Raw genomic sequence first — 12,127 nt, forward strand, 5'->3', positions numbered from 1 at the left:
TGCATGTGTGTGCATGGGTGTGTAAAAGTGTCTGTCTCTGTATTCCAGATGGGTCTGTCTCTGTATTCCAGATGTGAGGATGTGCGCGGGTGTGTTCGTGGGAGTTTGTGGGTCTATGTGTTAGATTGGGTACGTGGGGACTATGAGAGTTGATTGAGTGTAGGTACACAAAAAATGCTGGAGAAACTCAGCGGATGCAGCAGCATCTATGGAGCGAAGGAAATAGGCAACGTTTCGGGACGAAACTCAAAAGGAAATAGGTAACGTTTCGGGCCGAAACCCGGAAGGGTTTCGGGCCGAAACGTTGCCTATTTCCTTCGCTCCATAGATGCTGCTGCACCCGCTGAGTTTCTCCAGCATTTTTTTGTGTACCTTCGATTTTCCAGCATCTGCAGTTCCTTCTTAAACACAGAGTTGATTGAGTGTTCGGTGTATGTGTGAGTTCGGGTGTCTGAGCAGCTGCTGTAATTTGTAATAATCTGTCTTTGGGAAGGGAAACATCACCGATTCTGCAGGGGGGGGGGGGGGGGGGGGGGGGGGGGGGGGGGGGGGGGGGGGGGGGGGGGGGTGGGGGGGGGGGGGGGGGGGGGGGGGGGTTACAATCCATCATAATAGGTACAAGCATTGAAAACAAATACCTTCTGCAGGGAGATCTGTCTTCCTTATATGAGGGACAAGACAGTGGAAATGCCCGACCCTTCGCCCTCCGGATCTCAGGCCGAAACAGCTGATTTAAACGGAATGAAATGTCGTTTAGCTGCTCCCGTTTCCCCTGTGTAGGTGTAGAACTGTAACAAGTCGTTCCCACCAGTAATTCAGAGCATAGGGGGGCTGTTCAGGGGATCACCCCGGCAGCAAGGGGCAGATTAATTTTGGAATGTGGTCGAAGGAAATTGTCACTATAAAACTGAAATGACCTAAGGAGGATTGGGCAGTTGTGGGGGTATTATTGGGAGGTGGAAGGAAGGGCGAGTCAACTTGTTCAGGCCCAGAGCGGAGCCCCTCATTATTACCACCAGTAAGATCTTTTACCGCCAGTGCAGGCACCTTTGCCCTACACTTTTCAATGCTCTAAATACTCTCCCCGATATCAGCGGACGTTGAAGTTCGCTGCGCTCAACCCCTGCCGTTGCCCTCATAGCACTAAGGAGAATTGACGTTTAAAGAATGTTCACAGTCAGTGCTCGTACACACGGCTTGTTCGCAGACAACACGTTAGGCCAAGGCAGTCGCGGCTGGGCCTTTTACTTTTAAATCGACATTTTGTCCAGTGAGGTGCTGCGAGTTTAATAAAGTGTTTGGGCTTTAAAGCGAGTCTCGAACATCCCACCATCCAGCCTAAAGTTTGGTTGGCGATGCTCTCTCTGACTGTGGATCTCGTTAGTGAGAAGCCAGGGAGGGGGATCTCTGTCCGTTGTGGTATCTTTAAGCGCCGATTGCTGACTGGTGTTTAATGTGTTATTTCATATAATTTTGTTTTAGTAAACCATCTGTTTGATTGATAACGAGGCAGCGAGTGAGTGTGATCGGACCCGAGTCTGTCTCCCCCCCACCCGTCATTGGAGCATTCACTTGTCAGCGAGTCCTCTCCCTCCTCGTGAATAAAAGAATCCGTCCGAGCCTATCAGAGTCCCAACTCTCCTCCTCCTCCACACTGCGCCTAAACTTGGGCGCCTTAACATCTCACTGCTTCCTGGAGACTTTCAACAGTTGCAAAACTCTCTTGAAAAGGGCATTAAAAAGGGGGGTGTGGGTTTGGAATTAACAGCCTGCCTGAAGCCCTGCTGGGAAGGGGGAACTCCTGCCTCAGAAGCCCAACGACTCCATCAGCTTCCTATCCCCCCCCCCCCCCCTCCCCCCCTGCATCCCACTTTCCTAAGACCCCCCCCCCCCCCGGAGATCAGAGCGGTGCGAGGCTGGTCGGCGGAGGCAGAGCGGCGGACAGGCTGATTACCGGCTCCCGTGAGCAGAGAGGGAACGCTACGTGCACCCCGGTCCACACCACTTTGTGATTCGCTCGTTATTCTTTTTTTGGTGCAAACCTTTCTTTCTGCCCACTCCCTCCCCCACTCCCTCCCTCCCCCACCCCCCACCCCGATACATTCGTTTCGATACCGATTCTAGAATGACGTCTCTGACGGGGACAGTACCGCGGATGATGCGACCTAATCCAGGTCAGAATTACAGCAGGGCCGGATTCCCATTAGAAGGTAGGTCGACCGTGGATCTCAATGTAATGGCATAAACTAACGTGTAAAAGTTACTGGAGATATTTACAAACAGGGGGAGATAGAAACGTTGAATCTTGCTTTTGTTTAAACGCCTGTAAGTGGTAAATAATTGGAGGTAAATGTAGAAATTGCAGGAGTTTGTGTTGTGCTGCCCGCGCCTAATGTTTGTGTTGTGATACACATGTGTCAACATAAGGCGTTGATGTACTTTGCATTAATTGGCAGTGGACATTTATTGCTAATTCAGGTTTTTTTTTGTTATAAGTTTTCCGAGCACGTGCGGCCTAACACAGGGTCGCTGCAGGGTTTGGGGTTGAATTTATTTCCTTGTTTCCCTCGCTTCGTACATTTCGTGATCAAGGAGACATTGGTGAAAAGCCACCAGCCACGCACGCCGAAAAACACACAAGCTTGGTGGATTTACTGAAGTGCAAGTGAAGTGAAGAATAGTCAGGAGAGGGATAAGGGGATTACACCAATATTTGCACAACATGACTGGGAATAATGAGTGAAGCAAGTGTTTCAATGTCTAGTGCCCATCGAGTGCAGGAATCGGCCACTTGGAAATGTTTGAGAGGAATTGAGTCGTGTCCCAGATAACCACATATGTTGGTCATCATTACTTTAAATTAGCAATGCCTGATTCAGATTAAGGAATAAAAAGCTCCAATCAGGCTGGCGCGGCGAAACGAGTTCCCGATCAGCTCTTGTGTATTTTTACTCGGTCTCGCCTTTTATCCATTAAATACAACTCTAACACACTTCATTTAATAAGCAAATCTTTCATGGAAAACGAATTTATTAAAGCGGCTTTCGTTAGCCCGGTTCAACCTATAACTGGAAAATAACATATTTCTATGGGGAGAGGTCACCCTGATTTGTAATGAGCGAATGTATTAAATTGGAATTATTCTCAGTTCTATAGCAAGGGTTTTAAATCCTTCAAGGCCGGATATCCTAAGTCCTGTTCAGAAAGTTGAGAGTTTAATTGCATTAGTCTGATTACAATTCCAGCCTTCAACAGTGTAAAACTCCACTGGCGATTAGAACTGGAGCTTAACTCCCAACTTTCCCCCTAATGACCCAGCTACATTACAATTTATTCTTGAATTTGTTTGTTTAGCAAAAGAGAGAGAGACGGGGCATTTCTTTAACTTCACGTAAACCGAGTCTTGAGATTCGCCAACACCACACACCTGTTTTAAAAAGCTGCATTCGTCCATTCTACATTCATCACAATCTTGTGGGGGGCAAATGGAGATTCCAGGAGACTTTGGGGGAAAATAAGATCTCATAATTAAACTGTTCGTGTGAAATAAGACGTGGCTTCTGTTGGGAAGTTGTAAACCTCAGCGCTTGTGTCGGCCCGGATATCTTGTCCTTGCTGTTGTATAGGCCGGTGCCGCTGGTAACACGCTTAACTCTTGGTTTTCTCCTTTTCTTTTCTCTGTCTCTCTATAAATAGTGTCGACGCCTCTGGGCCAGGGCAGAGTTAACCAGTTGGGAGGAGTGTTTATTAACGGCAGACCCTTACCGAATCATATTCGACACAAAATAGTGGAAATGGCCCATCACGGTATCCGGCCCTGTGTCATATCCAGACAGCTGCGTGTCTCTCACGGCTGCGTTTCCAAAATCCTGTGCCGCTACCAAGAGACTGGCTCTATCCGGCCCGGGGCGATCGGAGGCAGCAAGCCCAGGGTGAGTGGAGGAAATGGCGGGGGGCGAATTGGCTCTCTGACGGGTTCAATTTGTGGGTCACTGGAGCAAGAAGTTAATGGAGGGTTACACAAAAAAGCTGGAGAAACTCAGCGGGTGCAGCAGCGTCTATGGAATGAAGGAAATAGGCAACGTTTCGGGCCGAAACCCTTCCGGGTTTCGGCCCGAAACGTTACCTATTTCCTATGAGAACCTTCGATTCTCCAGCATCTGCAGTTCCCTCTTAAACAAGGAAGTTAATGGAGTTTGGAGACGGACCTTCACACCATTCCCAACCCCGCTCACGTACAACTCCCCCCCACCCTCAAGTTTCACTTTCTGTCCATGCACATGCTTTCTCATATTCGCACTCTTACCCCCAGACTCAACGCCCCGGGGGCTGGAGGCGGTTGTGTCTCTCAAAAGTAGATGGAGAAGAAAAAATAAGAAGCTGATTTTTAAAAAAAAAAACAACAAATCGGGAAAACAAATAAACTTCCCGAAAACTTACCATCGCAATAACCCGTGCACCCTCTCCAATCATTGTTTACATGCTGGTGAACTGTAGTTATTCCCTTTAAACCACAGCATTCTTGGTGTAAGATTCGTGAGAATCAAACGTTCCTTTAAATTATTGTTGCGGTTTTATTCTCCCCCCTGAGCAGCGGATATTCTATCAAATCGGTAATTAACTTAAAACAGTGCGCTCCTCGGCTGCTGCCGTTTGACAGACCGACAGGGATAGTTTTTTTCCCCATTTCTCAGGAGGACACGGAGAGTTACAGGGTCATTCGGAATAACACTGGGCAGCAACGGCGGTGAGATCAGAGTGGACTGAACTGGAACTCGACACTGAGTTTTAGTTCAAACCTGAAGTCACGCTCGTTCATAAATCACTAGCTCCGAAAGCACTGCCATCAATAGCATGTTCCACGTGTGTTTTTGAAGAAATTCGCACAGATTTGAACAAGTGAAATTCAAGGCTGCGAAACACTGTCTCCAACTGCTCCATCCCACAGTTAGATAAGCGAATCTCAAGAGAGATGTAATGAATTGGTAGAAATGTGGGTGATATTTAAACTATATTTTTGACGATTTGTAAACAGAGAATGGACATGTGATGATTTAGTTGCTTGATGGTTCACATCAAATAAATTAAACGTGTCTTTTTGTTTCTGTCTCTGTGTCTCCCTGTCTCTACGTCTCCTTTCCCCACCTTAAAGCAGGTAGCAACGCCTGATGTAGAGAAAAAAATCGAGGAGTACAAGAGAGACAACCCGGGGATGTTTAGCTGGGAGATCAGGGACAAGTTGCTGAAAGACGGGATTTGCGACAGGAGCACCGTGCCTTCAGGTGAGGCCTACACCACCAGGGACTGTGTACTGAAGCACCTGTCACACAGTGAGTCTCCCATGCCTGACCTCGGCCCTCCATGTTAGAGGGAGAGATAGACATGCAGACATGACATAAGTTGCAACCCGGTGTTTCTTGGGCTTGGTGTAATTCACTTAAATTTCACAAAGACATCATCCCCGAAAATTCTCGGGCGCTATTTGAATCTCTGACAAGATATTAAGTTACATCTCTTTAGCAGTTACTTGAACGTTTCAGACAAACTGTTTTGAAGTTACAGGTCGGTTTTATGAAGATCCCAAATGCCCCATGTTAGGTTTCTGTACAGGGCGGGAATTGTTCCGTTTTTAGCGTCTTGTCTGTTGAAAATTTTTCATTTTTGCAGCATTTCTTCGTGATCATTTTTCTTCCTTGTGGCTGGGGCAGTTGTTGGTTTTACCCGATCTCCCGCCACCCTGGGGGTCATCTATTGCTGTTGAAATCAATGGCATGATTCGAAATTGACAGGTTTGGGAATGGGGAGGGATTATTACAGTTCTGGGCAATTGACGGCCTCCCCATCCCCCCCACACACCCGGACTTTTACCCCGAATAAACATCAAAAGTTTTTAGAATTACCTTTTTCGTTGCTTTTTAAAGAAATTTACAATCAACCTTTGGAAAAGCCATTATTGGGGAGAAAGATCGAATATACCAACAACTAATTTTAATGAAACATTTTAAATGTTATCAAATTAAAGACTTTAAAATCCCAAATTATTAAATTGTTGCCTTAAATGGCCAGGAGAGGAGTAAAGAATCGGCATAGATTGAGGAGTTATTGAAGGTTTGCGGATCAGCTCCCGAAACACACCGCCGATTCTCAAAGTTTCATTCCACTTATTTTTTTTTTCTTTTATTTTGAAAGTGAGTTCCATCAGTCGGGTGTTAAGAGCCAAGTTTGGAAAGAGAGATGATGACGAAGAAATGGAGAAGAAAGAGGAAGAAGGGGGCAGAAAGACTAAACATAGTATTGATGGAATCCTCGGGGAGAAAGGTAACATTGGCGCTTGCTTGCTCACTCACTCTGCTGGGCGACAATTGGGGTTTATCTTGTGGAAACATGGAGGATGGATGCGGGGCTGAGGTTGCCGCCGAGGGGGTTCACTGCCCGGGTCTGATTTTATTGCATTTTACATAACTTGAGATTTTGGGGATTTTAATTTTCAATCTACATCTATCTACATTGGGGTTTTTTTTTAATATAAGGCTTTGCTCTGTACCTCGACCCAGTCAGAATCCCTGCGCTCAGTCCTCGGCGCTCGGAGTTTAGTTCAGGGCCTGTTCATAGTTGACTCCCACACTCATGATGAATCTGGCATGGGATGCTTAGACCACCTCACGTTTATCTGTGTGACATTTAATAGAACATGTTTACATTCAATGTGTAGTTAAAAGCTGAAGATCGCGTGTTGATCTCCCCTCTTTCAATCTCTCAGTAACACTGTGAACTATTTTGTTGCTTTGTCGGCCACTGGGTTTAGAAAATCTTTCTGGAGATGTGGGGGAATAATCTGTCCGAAATGGACCGCACTCGTCCCACGAGGTGACTCGAGAGTGTAGGACGTGTTGGTTGGGGAAGACCAAAAAGCCTGCCGTCTTCTGTGGCATGACGAGCCCATCAATTATTCAGCCCTGACTCTGATCGAAAGGGTCGTTGGTGCTTAAATTAATTTGTGTTGTGGGCTAGATGGTTCTCCAGGTTTCTTAAACGGTCCCTTGAAACCGCGGCTGACAGTTGCCCGCTTTGCCAATCAGTAACAATTAGGATGGGAGATCTGGGCGACCGGCTGATGAAAGGCGAGGAGAAGGGACATTTACTCTGCTCTGATGAGCAAGGGACAGAAAGAGCGACGAGGGGGGTGTGGGGAGTGGGGGTCGGGGGGTGTGGGGAGGGGGGGGGTGGGTGGGTAGGGGGGGTGGGGGTGACAAAACAGACTCCGTCATTTTGTCAAGAAATTAACTGGAACATTCGTGGAATCAATGTGGAACAAACATGACCGGAAAGTTCCTAACTTGCACTTGTTCACCAATGTTATTATTTCTTGGTCAAATCTGAATTAAATTGATTGTCACGATTTTTATGTAAATGATGTTCGCATATTCACCTACAGTTTCATGCATGCGGTTTTTTTTTTTTAGTTAAATATCGTCTCCCTTGGAGTTAATGGCACTCCTCGGGCAAGGTTTTGATTCCGTTCCTGGATTTACATTATTTAAGGTGTTACACACCAAGTTCCTATAAGTTAAATCAATCGGTTTATTCTTTAAGTGTTGACGAGTCCGCGCATTTGTGCACCAATTCCAAATTATTCCTGTCGAAACTTTGTAGAAAAAAAACATTGCTCGTTCCTTTAATTCTTCGGGGCGCTCGGGAATATTTAAATCAACATTTGCCCTTTTTTTAGAAAAAAAAAGAACAAAAAACTGTCAAACGAGATGTTCAAACATTTCTACTGGGTTTGACAAAGGGGTTTCTGGAAGACGGACTCATTTCCAGACTTGGAGATGAACTTGAGCACAAAGACCAGTGAGTCCATTGAAAATGTTTTAAAAGCTGAAATACAAAAGGGAACAGAGGCGAAAAGAGAGAGGGAGAGAGAAAGAGAAAGACAGCAGCCTGTTCTGAGGCGGCAGAGTCCGACATTCTCATTCAAAAAATCTGCGAGAGGGGAAAAAAATATCAGGACAAAAGAGCGAGGGAGGAAATAATGGAGAAAGGGAATCGCATGAATAATGCAAATACTCCCCGCTGTTAAGAGTTTGGTAATAATATTGGGAAAGAATAACTGGCTGAAGGTACAAAACGATTTCAAAAAAACATTTAGAAAACAGTCAATATTCATTTGAGAAGCAGATTCCGTGCAGTTTGTCCCCGGCTGTTGATCAATCCAACCGTTCAGTGTAACGTTTAAACATTTAAATCAATGTTAAAAATAAAACGCTGTACTATATCGCAGTCAGATTAAAAGAAAACGAGGAAGTACTTTTTTTCGTTTAAAAAAAACCCACTGTTCTGAGCTAGTGAGGCATTTAATTATCCTACCAAGTTTTATGTCATCTTTTCTGGGATATTTCTTCAAAAGGAATCAACTTGGTATTTTTAAAATCGGAGTTGTTTTTCTGTGTATTCCGCAACCCTCGACTCCTCACCAATGTGTAAATGTAAATCGCATTTTAGTTGGCCAAATGTTGGAAAACATTCCGATTGGCATAATTTTAAGTGCGATTCTACTGAGTTTTTAAACAAATTCTAAACACCACGAACATGACAATGTTTTATTTCCAGCACAGAGAAGCGATGAAATATTTACTAATTATGTACTTAGAAATTATTGATGGTCTAGATTAATTTATCTTAATTTGCGAATCATTTATCGTTAAAAATAACCCGACGCCGATTGAGGAAATTCAACTTTTAAAGAAGTTTTCTTTCTCTTAAACGTATCTTTAAGTTTCAGCTTGGGTTCTTGGAGATGGAGACATTTCAGCTGAATTTTATTTAACTTGAGCATAAGTATCAGAGGCACTCGATCAAACATTCGACTCTTGATATTTAAATATGTGATTTTAAAATGTGGAAACATTTGAAAAAGAGAGCGCCGCGTGCTGCCGTTTTACAATCACCCTTTAAATAGGAGCTCTAACTCCCGCTGGGTAACAGCGAAAAGACTGATTGTTTCTCCAAGAGGCCGATGTGACGCGATGGTGATTATATTTGTAAATAAGTTTTAAGTGGCAGTGTTAAAATAACATCTACAAAACTTTTTTTGCCTTGTGGGTTGTCTTATGGGGCGACTAATGTGACCTTTTAAAATGTTGTTCTTGCGTCGTGTGGTGGAATGTTTTCGCTCATACTTATGGATTTAAAGAGAATTTTGTTTCTGAACTGATCAAAAGGCGGGCGTCCGGTGACCTAAGTTGATGAACGGCCCTGGACATTAATACACGGGCAACATTCCGACCAACACCCCACCCCCACCCCTCCCTCCCTCCCCCCAATCATCGATAACCATTGGTTCCAAACTGGGAGTATTGCTACACAACTTTTAAAAAAGAAATGACTTAATGGGCATTTTCCCTCTTGCTCGGCCTTCAATACTTGCCATACATAATACAAACTTGGCTGGAAAGTGTCAACGGATAGTCTTGTCTCTTTAAGCGATTTGTTTGGTGTAATTATTTATATTTTCCAGAACGACAGGAAACCCAAACATATCTCAAGTTAATTTGTGTCTTTGCTGGGGTAACTGGGGGCCGAGGCTTTAATGCCCTCACTCCTTTTCTAAGCAGAGATTTTTGCTGGATTGTTCTTTCTCTCTCATCTCTCTGACATTTAATAATGTTAAGGCTTATTAAAGAAAGTAATGAAAACGGCGCTGTGTGAATGAGGGGCTGTGTTCCCAATGAGTGTAATAGCTGCTAGCTATGGTTAGAAGTGTATTTAGCCCCAATCAGCTACTGTGGGGACTTTTAAGCACAACGTTATGTTGAAGGGTTTTAAGGCAGATTAAATTGAGCCCTTTTATTTCTCGCACTTTCATCTTTAAACGCTTCGCTCTCTGTAGCTCCAGGCACCAATTCGCCAGATTTCACTTCCCTTTTATAGTCCGAGAATTTTTATAACTGTATATATTATTTTAGGACATATTTAACATTTTGTCACATGCTCCTTCAACCTCGTGCTGAAAGCAATCGTGCAGTGCTGGAAATCAATGTTGATTTTTTTTTTTTTTGCAAAACTTTAGTGATTTAAGAGAGCATATTGGAATGAAACTGTGTATGGGAAAATAAATAGTTGCAATCAAAATATTTGCGGGACAATGAATGGGAATTGGAGATAAGGTTCATCTACTGACACTGAGCTTCAGACCGCTTTCACCGAAGGCTGTTTGGTGTGAGTGCGTGTGTGGGAGGGGGGGGGGGGGGGGGGGGGGTGAGAGGGGTTGTGTGTGTGTGTGTGTGTGTGTGTGTGTGTGTGTGTGTGTGTGTGTGTGTGTGTGGGGGAGAACAGTTTTGTTCAACACCCCTCCCAAAAGTACAATTCCTGTAGCTATCGACTCCAAAAAGGTCTTGAACAGGGACAGATTTTACACACGGCAAATAAGGCAGACAACATAACAAATTAACCCTGAATTATTTTTATACAGTGAAATATCTCTAATACGTTTACAATTTACGCGACACGGGGCAAGTAGAAACGGCGACGAGACGGGACCATAATGAATGCTTGGACATATTTAGAAACGAAATATCGATTGCTAAATGTGCAAGAAGGAACTGCAGATGCTAGTTTAAACCGAAGATAGTCACAAAATGCTGGAGTAACTCAGCTTCTCGAGACCCTTCTTCTCGATCCGAAACGTCACCCATTCCTTCTCTCCAGAGATACTGCCTGTCCCGCTGAGTTACTCCAGCTTGTTGTATCTATTATCGATTGATAAACTCGAGAGAGCTGCATTGGGTTGGATGGAATAAAAATGACGAGCAAGTAGATTTTTAACGTAAACTGACTAAAAGTAACTAGAAAAATGGCTTTGAATATGAAAAATATGCATAAAACGAATCAACAATGGGTTAATCTGATAGTCTAATTAATGTGCAGTAACTGCGGAGATTGGCGTTGGGGGATTCCGTTTGAGAATCAAGTTTCGAATCATTGACTGAATGATTGCTTTTGGTGAGATTTGTTCATTTGTTCGCTGTGTAGCCGCGTGCCCCGGAGAGAGGCTGTTGTGAGATTGAGACCATGCAAACATTTGGACAAGCCAGTTTGCATTTGTCTGCGCAGGGTGATACCGCGTGTCCGAGGCAGATTGTACTTCTGACGGGAAGGTATCATCTAATATGGACCAGGACCAGGAGATATGATTCAAATTCAGGAGACGCCCACTTCAAGTATTTTTTGGGGGGTGGTTTATGGAAGCGGTTTTTTTGGGGGCTTGCTGAGATGGGAGCGTCTATCCTGTAACCAAACCAGCACTCTGTATGAGAGGGAACAGAGAAATAGAGAGAGAGAGAATCTACAGTGGATACTCGTAGACTCGGGGATCACCTGGAAGTTGCGAATCTAATCAAACAGAAAGCAGGGAGGATTTCTGTGTGTGCAGAGGGGAATCAGCTGAAATAATAGAGGCCAGGAACAGATCGGGGAATGTCAAATTATCCGGGGCTGCAACTCATTGTGATGTGCATATTCAATTAAAGAAAGGGATATACCGGTCATACGAATGACACTTGTCAGAGAAAGCGAAGACAAATAAGGCTATCAGCGAGATAGCAATTACTAAAGCAAATACTCGCTCGGAATACTTTACTAGTCGGAGTTTAAATAAACAAACACCGCGAGTGGGCGACAGAGAAAACAAGCTTAAGACAGTAAACCCAAGTAATTCAAGTTCAACGAAGTGGAAAACAAGAGGATGAGGGGGACGGTTTGGAGAAAGTGGCGAGGTTTCTGGAGAAAACTGGAGAGCTGGGTAAGGGGGACTTAAGGGAAACGAATAAGAGAACGGTTTTCTTTTTCGAGGGTTGATGGTCCATAAAGAAACACATCATAGGAAAGGAACTCGAAACCAATAACACGATTTAAATCGGAATAATTGAACGGAAGGGTGTCAAATGGTAGAAAAGTGGAGTGAAAGGAACAGAGAAAGAAAGGGAAGGAGAATAATTTGCCAGTCGGAGTTAGGAAATTGAGTATGTTTTAATATTTTGCATGAGTTTAACTATCTACGATTCAAGTGTCAGAAGTGAGAAGGCAGAACGAAGAAAGAGGATGAGAGAATGCGATAGGGCTCCACTTC

At 44.3% G+C, this 12,127-nt stretch overlaps 1 protein-coding gene across 2 annotated transcripts in view; it reads left to right on the forward strand.

Moving 5' to 3' along the window:
- The first annotated feature begins 2,092 nt into the window (after positions 1-2,092).
- LOC129711580 (paired box protein Pax-7) overlaps positions 2,093-12,127 on the forward strand; it is a 123,830-nt gene continuing 113,795 nt past the window's right edge. For both annotated transcript variants that reach the window (XM_055659299.1, XM_055659300.1), the window contains exons 1-4: positions 2,093-2,210; positions 3,697-3,932; positions 5,153-5,282; positions 6,190-6,318. In XM_055659299.1, the coding sequence (XP_055515274.1) occupies positions 2,126-2,210; positions 3,697-3,932; positions 5,153-5,282; positions 6,190-6,318 (580 nt within the window). In that variant the 5' untranslated portion in view covers positions 2,093-2,125. The remainder of the gene's footprint in view (positions 2,211-3,696; positions 3,933-5,152; positions 5,283-6,189; positions 6,319-12,127) is intronic.

This window comes from Leucoraja erinacea, chromosome 30 (genome assembly GCF_028641065.1).
Source record: "Leucoraja erinacea ecotype New England chromosome 30, Leri_hhj_1, whole genome shotgun sequence".
NCBI lineage: Eukaryota > Metazoa > Chordata > Chondrichthyes > Rajiformes > Rajidae > Leucoraja > Leucoraja erinaceus.